General features: G+C 37.5%; 1 protein-coding gene and 1 long non-coding RNA gene across 2 annotated transcripts; one reads left to right on the forward strand and one right to left on the reverse strand.

Moving 5' to 3' along the window:
- Positions 1 to 1,725: 1,725 nt before the first annotated feature.
- On the forward strand, positions 1,726 to 10,023 carry LOC308686405 (uncharacterized protein). Its single transcript, XM_081394829.1, has 8 exons — positions 1,726 to 3,024; positions 3,939 to 4,104; positions 4,878 to 5,158; positions 5,270 to 5,540; positions 6,419 to 6,463; positions 8,349 to 8,390; positions 9,642 to 9,685; positions 9,941 to 10,023. Exons 1-7 carry the CDS (start codon positions 2,812 to 2,814, stop codon positions 9,662 to 9,664), a joined length of 1,041 nt encoding a protein of 346 aa, XP_081250955.1. The 5' UTR covers positions 1,726 to 2,811; the 3' UTR covers positions 9,665 to 9,685; positions 9,941 to 10,023.
- A 4,351-nt stretch (positions 10,024 to 14,374) lies between these two features.
- LOC308686409 lies at positions 14,375 to 16,363 on the reverse strand. The gene is made up of 2 exons (XR_014029585.1): positions 16,172 to 16,363; positions 14,375 to 16,023 (listed from the first exon to the last, which is right to left on the reverse strand). It is a non-coding gene; the product is annotated as an uncharacterized lncRNA (long non-coding RNA).
- Between the last annotated feature and the right edge of the window lie 2,105 nt (positions 16,364 to 18,468).

Here is an 18,468-nt window from a genome sequence, read left to right on the forward strand (position 1 = left end):
CGATTTACTTGTGATTTTTATTTTGTATTCCGCTAAAACAGTAGCCAATATCCATGATCTTATTGTTATTATTATTATTATTATTCACACAAAAATAAAAAATAAAGTGTTTTGCAGAATATTACAGGTCGTCGGCGCCCTCTAGTGTTCACTACCAAATTAACACACACACACGCACATGCACGAACAAACTTACCCCCAAAAATACCCTTATTACAACCCAGTCTCACGGCAGTTCGTGACATAGTCACGAAATTTAATCTATTGATTCGTGTTCGTGGACACGATTTTCCCCATTTTTTCGTGTCACTCAGCACGACTTTCAATCTAATGTATTTCAATGGGACGTATTTTTCGTGCCTGCACCACGTTTTTCTTTCGAGAGCACAGTATTGTTTTTTTTCTCAATTGTTATTCATTTTGCAAACTTTAAGAGCTACATTACTCAATATTTAATCAATAGATTTTAATCCTCGTTTTTATTGCTTTATATTCGGTAGGCTACTCAACATTAATCTATTTATTCGTGTCCAAGGGCACAAATATCCTTATTTTTTTCGTGTCACTCAGCACGACATTCAATGTATTTCAATGGGACGTATTTTTCGTGCTTGCACGTCTTTCTTTCGAGAACACACTATTTTTTTTCTCAAATGTTTGGCTATTCCTTTTGCAAAATTTAAGGGCTACATTGCTCAACATTTAATCAGGAGATTTTAATCCTCGTTGTATTGTAGCCTATTCGGTAGGCTACTCAACACGAATTTATTCGTGTCCAAAGGCATTTCATTTTTTTCGTGTCACTCAGCACGACTTTCAATCTAATGTATTTCAATGGGGCGTATTTTTCGTGCTTGCACCACGTTTTTCTTTCGAGAGTTGTTTTTTCTCAATTGGTATTCATTTTGCCAACTTTAAGGGCTACATTACACAACATTTAATCAGGAGATTTTAATCCTTGTTTTTATTGCTTTATATTCGGTATAGGCTACTCAACATGAATCTATTTATTAGTGTCCATGGGCTCAAATTTTCTTCTTTTTTTCGTGTCATTCAGCACGACTTTCAATCCAATGTATTTCAATGGGACGTATTTTTCGTGCCTGCACCACGTTTTTTTTTCGAGAGCACCGTATTGTTTTTTCTCAATTGTTATTAATTTTGCAGACTTTAAGGGCTACATTACACAACATTTAATCAGGTGATTTTAATCCTCGTTTTTATTGCTTTATATTCGGTATAGGCTACTCAACATGAATCTATTGATTCGTGTTCATAGGCACGAATTTCCTTCTTTTTTTCGTGTCACTCAGCACGACTTTCAATCTAATGTATTTCAATGGGACGTATTTTTCGTGCCTGCACCACGTTTTTTTTCGAGAGCACGGTAGGCTATTGTTTTTTCTCAATTGTTATTAATTTTGCAGACTTTAAGGGCTACATTACTCAACATTTAATCAGGTGATTTCAATCCTCGTTTTTATTACTTTATATTCGGTATAGGCTACTCAACACAAATTGATTCGTGTCCATGGGCACGAATTTCCTTCCTTTTTTCGTGTCACTCAGCACGACTTTCAATCTAATGTATTTCAATGGGACGTCTTTTTCGTGCCTGCACCACGTTTTTCTTTCAAAACACAGTATTGTTATTTTTATTTTTTTTTGTGATTCATTTAGAAAACTTTAGGGGCTACTTTGCCCATCAGTTTGGCGTGTCAAATCTAACAGTAACTACATTTCCCACGAGCCTTATCGACCGTTACTATGGATGACGACAGATAAAACTGAGGACCCGCCACCGATTCTCTTTTAATGATATCCTCATCTTTTTTCAACACACACGCGAAAGTGTGCTTGATAATTCAACAATACTATGTGTTATGGCCATCAGTTTTATTTGTTTCCAGTATTACCCATGATCATCAGCTTCCGTTGCTATGGAGACGGAGCCAGCCCGCCCTGTAATTGGGTGATTTCTTCAGTGATTTCTCATTGCGCTCAAACCACTTTCCAGGTAAGTTGCTAGGCTCATTCGTACGTAACGATCACGTTTTGCTATAAATAATTGATGCATTTGCCATATTAGATTCACATGATTTACACGTTAGGGCAACGAATTAAAGCCCGTCCAAGGTTTGCTCATTATCAGAAAAAAATCCTGTGAAATTAGGCTTGCTAAATGGATAGCCAACTTCAACATGCTAACTCTAACGTTAGTTATCTAAAATATGTAATTTTCTCTCGATCATCGTGGTTCACCCACAGTGTCACTGTAATGTGTCAGTAATAACAATATTATCACTTGGTCTAAACTTATACTGCACATAACGCTGCCTTTTAATCTGGGATGTCGAACCCCAGGCACATGTTACGCGCGCGCGCCTTTAAAAAAAAATTACGCGCACAGGAAATAGGAGCAACGTGAATCTGTATTTATTTATTTTAAGTATTTATAAGAAAATGGGAATCACTCACTATTAGGGTCATTAATAGGGTACATAAACACTACATAATCAACATTTTCTGTTGTTCTCCATGCAGATCCTGTCAAACACATCACCTGTCCGAACCTATAGCCACACCTGATTTCAAAACCCAAAGGCACTTTTAAGAGCCAACCTCAATCTCTTCTTTATTTTCTATATCTCACATTCTCTCTGTTCTCAATATCTATATTTCTCTCTCCATCTATCTCACAGTCTTTATCTATTGCTCGTTCTTTTCTCTCTGTCTGTCTTTGTCTACTTGTCTCTTATCCATCTTTGTCTGTCTGTCTGTCTGTCTGTCTGTCTGTATCTGACTGTTATAATGCCGGGGGGGTCTACAAAAAAGAACTGCCCTTTTTGTCAGGGCATTTTATTTTGTGCACAAAAGGTCTGTTCACACTGTAAAAAGGAGCAACCTCAGAAGCAGCGCCTCAAGAAGAAGCTTCAGAGGTTTGATGAGAAGCGAGATGAATGGGTGGTTGGTCGTAAGAAAAACCACAACATTGCATCCATCAAGGATGAAGCCAATATCCTGGTACGTACAATTTCATACATGACATTAAACTTTCCAGATCATCTAGGAAGTACATTCAGTGGTACCATTTGTTATTAAGTGAGCATGCCAGCGCAAGGTCAGAAAGACAGTATTTTTTGCCAATATAGATAAAGTTAAATTATTTTTTTCTAATGATACTTTGTCCTCCCTGTGTCATCAGAACTAATTTAAAAGTACAATTTAACTATCAAATTTGAAGGTAGATGTAATTGTGATTTTTAGTTTTTATTTTAGTGGTAGGCTAATACCCTAAAGTAAACACATCTTCACCATAACACATCACAGACCTTAATGATCTACCAGAGCAAAATTTGAACACACAGCAAATATAATTGATACTCAGGAATTCTTGAGTTCATAACAAATACAGGCATGTATTGTGACAGAATTGCAATATAATAATCAAACTTTCTTATCGAGTGGATGAGAAATAACAAATGAACTGCATTCATACTGTACTACTCAAAACAACAATGTGCACGTGTCTACTGTAAATATGTGCAGCATTCACCCATTTGGTCATGTTATCACTAAGGTTCTGCCTTTTTAAAATAAATCTTTAGATTGTCATTGTCCAGTTGCACAATGGCTACATAATCTTATCAACGTAGGTGCAAAACCCAAGCTCCTAATATTACAAAAAGTTATATTTTAACCTTATTTTCTATATATATATTTGTTTTTTTTGCTTCTACTGTATGAGCCTTCCTGTTTGCACATACTTGGTTTTACAAAAGCAAAACTCACTATTAGGTTAAAAATCCTGAATGGCAGTAACCTGGATGCTGTCATTAATAATGTTATATTTTCTTAATAATTAATATTCCTAGTTATTTTTTATGTTGTTTTTCTATTTCATTAAACAGCAAAAATACACAATGTTGTCATTGCAGCTTGAGAAACTCCATGCCATTGGATACAAGCCAGTTCTGCTTCTTGGAAAGGAGACCAAAAAAAAAGAAATGAAGTGTGAAATATTAACCCCTCGCTGCACCCTCTCCGCCTATGCCCAGGACTACCTTCAGAAGATAGGTTCATTTTATGAATACCTTTGTGAAGGTGAGATGCATGCACTGTATCTTAAAGTCACAGTTCACAATTTGTGTTGAGAGCGCAAAAGATTTTATTATCTTAAAGGAGATTTAACATTGAGCTTAATTTTTTGTAAATCACAAAAATCTGGACATACTAATTGAACACATGAAATTCGCAAAGACACGTTTTGGTTACTGGGTCAATGAATTAAATGATAATATATATATATATATATATATATATATATATATATATATATATATATATATATATATATATATATATATATATATATATATATATATATATATATATATATATATATATATATATATATATATATTCAATAAAACAATATCAAGGACGGCGCTAAAATGTAGAGCATTACCAGAAATAACACAAAGAAAAAGAAAACAATCAAATGTTGGCTGGATACACCAAAAACTTACACTGCTACTAACTTTGAGGCATAACCCAGACTGTAAACAAACATTATACTTGTCATTTTTTGAATAGATATTATGAGCAGTTTGGGTTTTATTTTCCCGACTTAAAGATATATTGTATTGGTTATAGTCATTGGAAATCAATCAAATATATTGCAGATATCTAATACATCCAGTTGACACTCAATAGTTCTCCTGCAATCAAAAGTGCCTTCAAATCTGGTTGGGCAAAATTTGGACTAGGCCTATATGATTCAAACAGATTAAAACTTAAAACAGGTACAGATCAAGCTTATGGTTAACCTCTATGTTTTAAATAAGCAAAACACAACACTTGTTTAACTTGCACAGGTTGGACCCAGGATTCCAGTGGCAATGATGATCAGCTGATTACGCTGCATCTCACACCCTGTGACCCATTGGAGAACAAGCAACCGGAAGAAGGTGAGCAGGCGAGCCCCGTGGAGGGGCAGGTGGATCAGGCGAGCCCCGTGGAGGGGCAGGTGGAGCAGGCGAGCCCCGTGGAGGGGCAGGTGGAGCAGGCGAGCCCCGTGGAGGGGCAGGTGGAGCAGGCGAGCCCCGTGGAGGGGCAGGTGGAGCAGGCGAGCCCCGTGGAGGGGCAGGTGGAGCAGGCGAGCCCCGTGGAGGGGCAGGTGGAGCAGACGAGCCCCGTGGAGGGGCAGGTGGAGCAGACGAGCCCTGTGGAGGGGCAGGTGGAGCAGACGAGCCCTGTGGAGGGGCAGGTGGAGCAGACGAGCCCCGTGGAGGGGCAGGTGGAGCAGGCGAGCCCCGTGGAGGGGCAGGTGGAGCAGGCGAGCCCCGTGGAGGGGCAGGTGGAGCAGACGAGCCCCGTGGAGGGGCAGGTGGAGCAGACGAGCCCTGTGGAGGGGCAGGTGGAGCAGACGAGCCCTGTGGAGGGGCAGGTGGAGCAGACGAGCCCTGTGGAGGGGCAGGTGGAGCAGACGAGCCCTGTGGAGGGGCAGGTGGAGCAGACGAGCCCAATGGAGGGGCAAGGTAATTAGAACAAATTTAAAGAGTTACAGTTTATATTTGTAAAGGCCTAAAGTGTTTGACCAATGGGTTACCTTGAATTTACTTGACTTCCAGTTTATTTCCCCCATAGAGCTTGATGCAGGTTAGGGCTCTTTTCAGCATCGACATTGCAATGTGTGCATGTGAAATAGTCACAATGCAGGATGCATGATGTCAAGTAGGGGAAATGAACTCAAACACACCATGCTATAACTTTTTTGCTGGTTGATAAATTAAAACTCACAAGGTTCTCATTTTCCATGGATAATCTGCTAGAAAAGTTGATCTGATATTACATAATTAGATGGTCTATCCGATTCTGTACTAGGGCTTTTGGAAGGAATTTTGTGAGTCTATTATAAATCTAAAAGTAAAAAAAAATGCTACTAATCGAATGCTGAAATTACTTGGCCAAAATTAAAGATTAAAGATATTAGGATAATTTGAATATTCAAAATAATTGGGAATGTCAGTGTCCCATGCACACTAAACTTGAAGGCAACATATCTCAATTTATCAGATTGCTATGAAATTTGATGAGCACATTTCATGCTCACAACCACACCACCATTTTCCCACCCCTTGCGTTCCTTGATCAAGTCAGCGAAGGATCAGCTCTTGTTGAAACAAATTAGGATTATCACAAACAGGATGGACATAAGCGAGAAAGTGAAACACGTGGAGTAAATGGAGCAACCTTAATTCAATCGCAATAAGACTACATGTACTTTACACCTATTAATACATGTACTGCCACACTTGTGCGACGTTGTGGTCTTTCAGTATTTTAAATAATAAGTTAAAGATTTATTTGGTATATGAGTAATTTTCTTTCTCCAAACCCATTGCTGTCTTCACAGGGTCAGCCAGGGGCACAGTTGCAAGTCGCAAAAAGAAAAAGTCAGGTATGTAAATAATGTTTGTTGGGTAATTATTGGTGGTTCTGATAACTGTTACCATAGCTCATTAGTCAAGCAGATTCTCTTAAAGGGTTAGTTCACCCAAAAATGAAAATTCTGTCAGTAATTACTCTCCCTCATGTTGTTCCAACATTCATGTTTACCTCGAAGCTAATACTCCCGCTAGCATACAATAGCCACATTAGCAGTTAGCTGCTGTTTGTTACACACAGTAGAGCAATAAAAACACAGTCTTAAGGCCCGTTCACACCAAGGATGATAACTATAAAGATAACGATAAAGATATAATTCTAAAAATCGTTCTCCATATTAAAGAATAACAGAGTTCACACCACAACTATAACGATAAAGATATGAGGAACGATATCATAGGGATCACTTTCAGAACGATTTTTTTCCAGCTGTCGAACGATAAAACACTGACAGCCAATCAGAATCCATTCTAATTTAAAGGTCTCGCGCATTTAAAATGGATCTGGATCATCCGGGCGCGCGCGTGCTTAGAATAAAAAGTCCGTTATCGGTCGCTGGTGTGGACACATATATAGTTATCTTTATCGTTATCTTTATAGTTATCGTGCTTGGTGTGAACGGGCCTTTACCGTTTCAATTGCAGGCAAGTCTCTGATTGTTGAAAATGGCCCCTTTTTCCCGAGCTTCGATGCCAACTTCGCCTGATATTGCCCCAAATTTGTGAAGGATTCCGGCGTAAAATGTTTAGTTAGCACAGACACCAAACGTTAAGCCAGTGGGAAGGGTTGTAGGAACCGCGTCATTAAAAATGAATTTAATCCACTGGTCCCTGATAGCTAGGTCCGTTCTTGGTAGAGAAAACACATTTACATGTTGATTCTGGCAGTCAACAACAGAGCAACTCACGTGTGCACTACGTTTCTGCATCTTTCGCGACTGAATTGAATATGAGGGGGTAAGGGGCAGGGCAGGCTTCCCGCGGCATAGGTCTGCGGTGTCCATATATGGTATATCCTGCCCCGTCATGACGTCAAGTCGGGGCTGAAATTAAAATCTCGTATTTGAGTGCGCGTGCACGCTTGCTGGTTGATGAATCCTGGGGTAAACAAACGCTTCACTTTTAAATATCGGCTTCCCGGCCAGTGTATAATCGTTAGGCAATCATAACATACATTGATTCTCGTGGAAAAGTGAAAATTACAGGTTATGACTCCTTTAAGATTGAGCAACTGGAGTCACTTGGACTATATTAACAATCTCTTTAATACATTTTCTGGGCCAGCAAGTTTCAATCCCTTAGTAGCCTATGGAAATGTGATCCAGCTCTCAGATTTAATCAAAAATATCTTAATTTGTGATCCGAAGATGAACGAAGGTCTTACGGGGTTGGAAGAACAACATGAGGGTGAGTAATTACTGACAGAATTTTCATATTTGGGTGAACTAACCCTTTAAGTAAATAAATGAATTACGCAAATAGAATTTAAAGGGGACCTATTATGCTAATTTCCAGTTCTATATTTTTGTTCTGATAGTCCACTAGAGTAGCTTTGCATTATCCTTAAAAAAAAATCCTTATTTATCTTGAACTGGTCCTTTATGCAGACCCTGTCTGAAACGAGTCGTTTTAGATGGAGTATTCTATAAGCCTACTATGATTACTATTCTAATGAGCCTCAGCCTGCATGTCATGTAAAATGTGGAGCCAAATATAAACAGCGTGTTTGCAGACACATTAACTGAAATAGAGGATGGTCTTTTTCCATATTTCAGGGGTCTCTACTCTCTAGACACACCAGGGAGTCAGGGACACATATTTATGTTGAAAAGACATTACAAAGTGCATTTTGTCTAATTAATGTAAATGTGTTTTTTTGTTTTTTGTTTTTTCTCACAGGGGGACCAAGGCATATGCCGGAAAGGAAAAGGTCACAAAAGAGTAAGTGCATTGCATGTAAATGCAATGATTGATACTTTGCTATACATTGCAACTTTTACCCCGGTTTATTTGCTATAGTTCCATTGCTTTTTTTTAACTACTTAAAACAGACAATTAGTCAAAATTTTATTTATTTATTTAATCATTTAGCAAAAGCTTTTATCCAAAGCGACTTAGCGACCCGCAACAGGGCAACAATATGTAAATGTCTTGACCAGTCCAGCTAGTCCAGCGTAGCACACATAACCATGATTATTCATAATAGATATAGAATAGTAATAATAATAATAATAATAATAATAGTAGTACATAATAGTAATAGTGAGATTAGTACAATTGACAACCTATAAAATCCAACAGGCTTAATTAGTCTAATTTGACCAAAATGCATTGTAGTAGTAGAAGCAGCAGCAGTGGAGTATTCTCAGTTGTGAGCTGTGGCTTAGCAGTAGTATGGTTATTCAAGCAAGCATACCACATTGGAAATTAGTGATTTGGTTCCATGGTACATGTTTTGATTAGTGATAAACATCACTTGTTGTCATCCTTGCAAGTCTGCTCCCTACTTAAAGGGATACTCCACTTTTTTTGGAAATAGGCTCATTTTACAACTCCCCCATAGTTGTACAGTCAAAATACAGTAATATGTAGCAGCGCCTGAAAATGGTCGACCCTAGTCTACCGAGCTGGGGACTATTTTCAGGCGCTGCGTCATATCATTACGTCTGCTGGACTCATGGTACGGCAGCAAAGTTTCTTGATTATTACGCAGGAATGAGAGTATAGTTCCTAGCCATATCAGCCTAGAAAATCACAAAGTGATTCATAGTTGTAAGTCTTCATAGTTGTGTTTATTTTGTTCCTAAACTAACTAATAAGTATTTGAAACGTGTTTTTGTTCACAGATTGCTCCTACCACACTCGCCTAGAGGCTTTCCCCATCAGGAGTGTAGTAAGAGAAAGAGTGAGAAAGGTTAGACAGTCATAAAGGAACTGCAGAGTGTAGGCAGTATGCAGAGTGCAATATAGGATTTAGAAACTTCCTTGTGAGTTGGCAAATACATATTACAGTATACATACCATAATTGTTAGGTAGATGCTTTTTATGTGTTTGGTCTTTTTTGAATTACAGTTTAGAAAGGAGTGTCTACTGAAAATAATGACCCATTGTATCAATGAAACTCAGTGCCTATAACCAGACATAATAGCCTTATGCTAAGAATGGAATTATTTATTTATTTTTCTTGATAGGGCAAAGCAGAAATGTTGGTTGACTGGGAGCCCTGTCCAGTATGGTAAGTATTTCTCTGTTCTTCTGCTTTATGAATTAGAGATAGGGGGGTTGGCTACAATACTTTTTCTATTAATCCGTTCTGTTTCAGATTAAACAAGCATTATAACAAGTGTAAAGCACACATCATTACAGAACTATAACAGTTTCATTTTCCATCTATGAAGGACCACCACCATTAATGCATGCATGAAGGTGGTGGTCCTTCATAGATGGAAAATTAAACTGTTATTCCCTAAAAATTCCCTTCTGTTTTTAGTGGTGAGCAGTGGGCCCAGTCCTGGCAGCCAAAGGATTCTCTCCGAAATAATGAAAATAAATAAAATGTATGTTTTGAACTCCATTTTGGTTTCAGCGTATTTATTCAATTGTTTCTGTTTTGCATTTGAAGTCGTATCTCATCTTTCTGTAGTAATGAAAAGGTGAAAATCTCCAAGAATGTGACCTGGAGTTTAATCTCGAGAGGGCTGTACTAGAAATGTACTTAATCCAACTGAATTTTCTTCTTCAGATGTTATTCAAAAGCATGTTTTCATATTTCATGATTATACATTGCACTTTTATTTTATTACAGTTGACGCGTAACTTGATTTCATGTTCTGTTGTCTGTGCTTTTCAAAGTTCACTTAACCTCACTGTGCACTGTTAAGAAATACAGCCTTATGGCTTGTTTGACATGAAGCTTAAATATGAAGTTCAACAAATAAGACTGACCTTCTTTATACTCACTCATTACTTTATATCTTTTACATTCTCTCTCACTCTCTTCTACTCCAAACTCATCAGCTGACTGGGCGTTTTACGTCTTAAACCAAATGTATTTTCTTCTCAACCCTCTTGAGCCAATCGTGTCATAGGTCCCTCCGCTGTGCTCATCAGGAGAAGAGCTCCACATTCATCCAGATCTCAGCATTGCTACTCACCCCTTCACCACCACCAGTGTCGGCTCCATGTAGGGGATATCCCTCTTCATATCATGCATTTCTCTACAGTACACCTTTAAAAGAACGATGTTTCGATGTGTTCCAATTGCCAAAGACTATATAGTTTCTACTTGTCATGCACCTTGTCAATAAATTTGTTTGATCACCCTTTAAGCCTCTTGTGAGTAATAAAGCAATACATAAGCATTTGGTGTATTTTCACTTATATTTTTGTGAAAGACCACAAATACACTATGATAACACTTGCAAAAGATGATAATTTTTGTTTTTACTTTTCCATACATCAAATTCAAAACAATATGATGATGTGGTTGAGACAAAAGAAACAACCTTCATTGAGTATATTTATATGTGGAATTTGTTTAACTTTACAAGTGGATTCTTTTTAAATGAAAATGTAGCCTATATATAATTTAATCAGGGCCTTCAAGTTTTATAAAAAAATTGGAGTGAGGTTACATTTGTTTGGGGAGGAGCCCCTCAAATATTTGAAACAGTGACCCCTCGGCCCCAAGTTTTTGCTTGCAGTTCAGTTTTATCTATTGTTCATAATTGACCAGCACAAACAAATTATAACAATTGGTAAATCTGATGAAAAAAACATGCATATTTAATCCAAATAAAATAAATGGTTTTATATATTTCAAAAGATAAAGCATAGAACTGTGCGGAGCCGCTTGTTGGCTGAAGTACCAGTTCCATCTGTCACACTTTGATCTCTCTCACACACGTGATCTCTCTCTCTCTCTCTCTCTCTCTCTCTCTCTCTCTCTCTCTCTCTCTCTCTCTCTCTCTCTCTCACACACACACACACACACTGATTTAATTATAAAGATACATGGATCACCATGATTTTAGCTTCTAGAATAGAACAGTTTTTGTCACTAGTTAAAAGACAAATATTGATTTATTGTGAAGGTCTTGATCTGGACAGTATATCGCACATTTTGTCTCCTAATGCTGACATATTTATACACAGCAGTTTATTACATTCATCAGGGCAGGGGGCAAAACAAACACGTGGAGGCCATAATTAAATAATAATAATAAAAAATTAAAGGTCGCTCTTTGAAGGACTAAACTCCCGCCGACAAACTCGAATTCATTTCTACTGTAGGCTACAGCCTATAGCCTACCAGCTAAAACCACAGATGTTAAATCCTGGCGATTTTGTTTCACCCTGATCATCTAAATGCAGCATAATGTATGTTTTGGCTGTATAATGTATGTTTCTTGATATATATAATAGTAAAGACACATTTTTATAACCCTGGTCGGGAAACCAGAAGAACTACAAGTATGGTGGCTGATTTGTACACTTTGTAAGAAGTTCTATGGCGCGTCTCTTGTGGGAATTGTAGTTTATAAATAGCGTACATTGGAGATGGCCCTGATGGTTGTCCTACAACTACAATATCAGTTAAATATACTTAATGACCTGAGATCCTAGCGATTTTTTTTTATTTTGATCATTACTATCACTATATACACAAACTGTAGTTTTTTTAGGAGCCATGTAGAATCTCAAAAACAAACACACTCTACAATACACACTGGTGAGATAGGCTACATGCAAACCAATACTACAAAAACTAATGCGGTAATACGCAAGCGATGTTGGTTGTGGTTCTCTCCTTCAAAAACGTTTTCACATGATGAACACAACAAAAATTCAAAAATTCAAAAATTCAAACACAACAAAAATTTTTTTTTTTTCATTCCTTAATACAAAACAATACACCAAATAACACCAATAAAGATGATTCTGCTCCAGCATCCCATCTTTGGTCCTAACCAGTCATTGGGGGTAAAATCCCCTGGGACGCATGAAATGAAATGTGCAGGCAGACTTCTTCCAATCCATCGTGTCCTACAAAATTAGAAGCACTGATAATGCATCCTTTTTATAAAATGGAAGCATATATCTGTATGTGAGGCAATTTGATGCATTTCTTTTCATTAAAGTAGTATAGTGCAACAGCCACCATACATGTACAGTATGTGTAGTCACAGCACAGAGTACAGCACTCAAAAGTTACAGTAGAGAGCAGTCTGACCCCTACTGTACCTTTTTTCCTCCCTGAAGTTTCTGATACAGTTTTTCTTGATTGTTTACACACATTTTCTGAAAGCATGCCTCATATTCTCAGAACTCTACACACAAATCAAAAAACACACACACAATGGGCAAAACCCCTCAATTCTCCTGCAAAATGAAACTTTACATTCAAAACAATGTTATTTCTTCTCAAAATGGTATTTTGTTTTCAAATGACACACACAAACCATCATATGAATAGACATTTATAAGAACCAGTTGAACACTGATGTGTTCAGTGTAAAACACTATGATGAATGGAAAACACTTCTTCTCCATCCATCATAATGACTTAGGTATTTTCTTGTTCAGTGTTACACTTACTACAGACAGTACATACATAAATGTTGTAAAATATCTGAGAATATTGTTTTTATACTCAGAACACACAAATACACGGTAACAAATACATTTTATTGTTCCCACAAAAACAATGTACACAGTGTACATCCCAACCAATTAAAAAGTTGTACATAGAGTTGTCTACATACAAAACAACAGAAGAATTGCCTGTGTACATTTACAGTAAAAAATGTTGGCATCCATTGCCCCATTGAAGAGCTGACCTGTTGCTCTTTTATGCTAAAGCTCTGATTGTTAATTGTAAAACTGTGTGACGGGTGTTTGCCCATATGAAGAGTCAGTGTGCATATTTGAATGGCAGTGTGTTCCTTGTGAAAACAAGAGATTTTCTGCATGAAAATTGTGCCATAAGCAGAGAATTGTGTGTAGTGTTTTGAAAATGGTTTTAGAACTGCAATTTGAGTGTAAAGCAGGAATTGTCCTTGTAGTTTCGCAGAATTGGTTCAGGGGGTTCGTGAATGCGTTACATGTTGTGCTCATTGTGTCTCAAGTACCAGTATTTGTGTGTAAACAATTGAGAAAAACTGTAATGGAAGCGACGGTGAAGTGACTCTCAAGTTTGGCTGTACTCGTCGCCCAGCCTCCTTAGTCATAGCCTACCATGGACAAGAACATGGTCAACTAAAAAGGCACAAATCTCATCTGAGACTGCTTGTCTTTTTGCCCTCCCCCTTCTCCTCCCCCTCTCATCTTATCCCTTTCATCGATATATTGAAGGTTCTCGATTGCTGTGTGACCAGTTTTGACTCTTTGTGTTTCCTCCTGGGTGATTGTGTGCTAATTGAGCTGAAGCTGTGCTGAATGCTAGTGCTTTCTAAATTACAACATTGTGTACGGCAATGATAAATGAAGGGATATGTGTGTAAAGTTTTGCAGTGAAAGTTCAAGAAATCTTACTCATGTGTCAAAACTGGGGAATAGTGTTTATAGTTTGGGGAAAAGGGTGTGCTTTTTGATGAATGGTGTTATGGTTTTGAAATTTTAGGGTTAGGGTTAGTGTTTCAGCAATCGAGTAAAACTGTAACATGCCTTAACACACCTTAGATACACATTACTTATTATACTAGATCGATCTTGTTTAATTACAAGCCAGGTTGGTTTGAAAATAAGTAAAAAGACATGCATTAAAGTAATGAATTAATAATGCAGTGTGATGTTAAATTAAAAAAAATTCCACATATAAATACGTGATGTTTTTTTTCTCCAGCTATTGACTTTTATCAACCATAAAAATATAAAATCTTATTTTTCAATAATAATGGATGAAAAAGAAAAAAACATAAAATGCTCATCTTTGGAAATACTTTATTTCTTGTCTTTTACAACAATACTACTGAAAATACACCAAATGCATATTTGTCAAACAAGCCATAAGGCTGTATTTAAAAAACACTGGACTGTGAGGTTAAGTTCACTTGAAAAGCTCCAGCAGAAAAGAGAATCAAGTCATCTGTAATAATATACAATAAAGAATAATCATAACAAAAAAACAGTGTATTTTTCTGTTACATACTATAATGCATCTGTGCAGTAATATAAAATTACACAACAGTTATATCCTACAGTATAATACACTCAATCAAATAGCGATCCATAGGCAGCCTCTGAAAAAAAAAATGACATAGACAGACACAGACACTGCTGCTGCACCGCAGAATAAGTAAATGTGGAGAAATGCAAGTAATCAAGAATGAGTTTTTACATCATGGCCTAAATGTGATGATAAAGGAATGGTCATGAGGTCACCAAAGTCATCATGTGCTTACAAGATTTCATGGCAATCTGCACAATTAGACAATATCAAATACAATGTCAAATTTTACATTCTGGTCTAATGGTTGTGCTACAGGGAATGTCATGAGGTCAACAAAAATGACATGATTCATTGCTCAGCAAAATACAAAAATTGGTTCATAACATTTGTTGTATGCAAGTCAAAAGTTTGGCCTGATGTTGGTGCAAAAGGAAAGGTCACAGGGTCACCACAATCAAGGGGAGTCTCTCTTAAAAGAGTATGAATACACTACCCAAATATCATGTGAGCCCAGTAATTACATCTGGTAATATCATACATGCTAAGTTGACATTTTTGGCTAAGATTGGTGCACCTATACTGGTAGGTTTGTGCATCTTCATTGAACTGTGCAATGTGCTTACTAAATTTAGGACATACTAGCTTTGGGACATACTACTTTGTCATCTTAATGGACAGATCTGTCGCGTGCATCATGTCACCGTTAACTGCCCTGTCAATCATCTTGTTAAAATTCTCCATTCAATCTAATTTTATTTTCTACCGTTTCGGAGAGAAATGTAGTTGCACGTTGATCTGCCAGTCGTGGGTCTTTCATGCGGAGACTCTCCTCATGTGTTTGCAATTTGAATATAATGATGTAAAAGTTAATGGCTAAAACGTATCTTTACAAAAGTCCACAATGCATCTGCAGATGCAATATAATGTAGACAACACTGAATAAATACATTTTCGTCAGGTTAGATACTGATAATTAATCACTCTAACCCCTTTATCTAAACCTCTCTACATAACCGCTGGATTCACGCGTCCTCCATGTCTGTAGTTTTTTAACACTTTTCACTCGTGTTTGTAGTTCTAACCGAATCCTCGTCCAACGCGCGATGGGTTGTGGGCAATATTAGCCGTTATAGTGTGCATCGATCTGCACTTCGGATTCTGACCGGAAATAGTAGACCATCCGGGTATATTTGGAACACTCATTTCAACGATTTGGGACGTACTAATTCTATTTTCGAATGCTATTTAGGATGGATAGTATGCGAATTGGGACGCACCTACAGTTTGAATTTTCAACAAGATATAATGCACACAGATTTTGATGAGGTAAATCAGCATACTAATAATACACAGATATAGGGCAAGTCCATTTCCTTCAACACAGTCCTTCGTTCAGCTTCCATCTGGGGAAATACAGAAAACAATAATAAGAGGCTGAATTTCAGCTGTTTTAGCATAAATAAAATACACAAATAAATTACTAAGAATAACAGTATTAGGGGGTTATTCCAAAAACTAACAAACATACATATTAATAAATAAATAAATGACCTAAATTGTGTTTTCCTCTTCATCCTCACTGGTGTCTGGACTACTGAGGCCACTTTGATCTTCCTCTTCAACATGTAGAAGGACAGAGGCCTCAGGACCTAAGGCAGTCTTATACTGTTGGAGGACCACTTGGAACCTTTCTGACACCTCTGACAGTCTTCTTCTTAAGAGACAGCAAAGTCCCTCATTTCCCTTGTCTACGTCTCAAAATACAAAAGAGATTACATTAAAGACAAACTATGTTAAGATTATTCAATAAGGCCAAAGAACTAACCTATTAAAATCTACATAGCAGGATGGTTGCCATTTTTATGTGTATCGCTGACATGGGACCAGGCTAGCTTCTGTATAAAACGACTTGAGGCAACATGACGGCTCACTGAGATGACTTTATGGAGGGAGGCCCAAAGCAGCATATAAGCGTTTTGTGCCCATGTCTGATAGCTGTTTTAAGTTAACAGTTTTCTTCTTCACTACAGTTATGCTGAAGTAACACATTGTGTTAGTTCCTGACCATCAAGGTTTTCTATGTTGACTGGAGGAAATAATAATAAGATTAATCTTGATGTTATGCTAACCCCATGTAACATATCAGGACACAAATTACAATGGTCAAAATTCTTTTGTTCATTTACGCTTTCAAGTAACAGCCATAATACAACATAGGCTTGGGCGGTATTCGAATTTTGATACCGTCAAACCCCCTCCCAATTTTACCGGGGTATACGGTATTACCGTGACTAATTAAAAATGATGACATAATGGGCTCAGACGGCGTCACCAAACTGTTGGTTTGTGCCTACACAGTTCAGAAACTGAATGCCAGATCGGGCAAAAAAAAAAAAAAAAAAATCAAGCCGTGCACGTTGTGTCTGAGTCCGGTCGACGGCATTAACTGTTATTATGAGCCCGAGCCCACCATTATTCAACATAATACTGTGTGCGTGCAACAAGCAAGAAGTGCCTTTGTAATCCGGTGACGCGTGTCCATTTGATTTTTAATAAAACTTTTCTGTAAAGGTGGAAGTTGACGATCGCCATCTCTGTAGTGAGCGCGCATATAGAGAGAAATGCACATCATTGATTAATCAGACTATATTTCTTTTCGTTTTGAATTGTTTCGTTTAAAGAAATTGACGATCACCATCTCCATAGTGAACGATAGAGAGAAATGCACATCATGGATTACAGAGAGTAGGCTAGTCTATTTCTTTTCGGTTTGTATGGTTTCGTTTGCTGAAATTGATGATCACATCTCCGTATGAACGCGCCTAGAGAGAAATGCACATCATGGATTAAATAATCAGAGTGGCCTTTGTCTTTTCGTTTTGAGAAATTGACGATCGCCATCTCTGTGAACGCCATAGAGAGAAATGCACATCATGGATTAATCAGAGAGTAGGCTACCCTATATTTCTTTTCGTTTTGAATTGTTTTGTTTAAAGAAATTGACGATCGCCATCTCCAAGTTTCGGTTAAAGTGACCGCGGCATGCCATCGCCCATCATGTCATGATTATATTAAATATATAGGCAATTGGTTGATGAAAAATTTATTAAAATTAAGATAGAATTTATACAAAACGAAATTCGTTTTAAAGAGGCCTTTTACAAAACGAAATTTATTGAAGTGGTCAAATCGTCTGACTCCCGATGCATCCCATCTTATTTGTGCTGTTCACTTTTCATAATCAAGAAAGATGGAAAAAATAACATTATAATATTTTAACCAATACGAAACAACGCGCTTATTTAATGAACTCGAGAACAAAATGCATCCTGGCAGCAGTGAGTGGGTGGTAGTTTCGGAGATGCGACATTAGGTTAGAGGTGTTTACATCTCTCGCGGTCACCTTTTTATGGAACAATTTACAAATTGCCTCATCAGTATTTACCGCCTCTCCCTTCTCATTCGGTTGGAACCAGAAATATTGCCAAACTGCAACCACACATAAGCATTTTTTAGCCAATAAATAAATTATATATATTATAGGCTATATAAGTGCCGGTAATGACGGTATTGAAACTGATACCGGTGCTATTTTAAGATCCCGCGGTATCCGATATTACCGTAATACCGCCCAACCCTAATACAACATATCTGCACATCTTTCAAGCATCAATCTTTACAACCTTACTGACTTGTTACCATAGCTACAGTAACAATTGTAATCCCCATTTTATGTATATCCCAAAGGACCACGGCAAAGAGAGCCATAACCGTTCTACTCCATCCAAGTTCTGTGACTGATGTGTTTTTTTGTATGTTTTTTTTAAACACATTAGATGGACAGGGTT

This window comes from Scardinius erythrophthalmus (assembly GCF_964197995.2).
Source record: "Scardinius erythrophthalmus genome assembly, contig: HAP1_SCAFFOLD_247, whole genome shotgun sequence".
Classification (NCBI taxonomy): Eukaryota; Metazoa; Chordata; class Actinopteri; order Cypriniformes; family Leuciscidae; genus Scardinius; species Scardinius erythrophthalmus.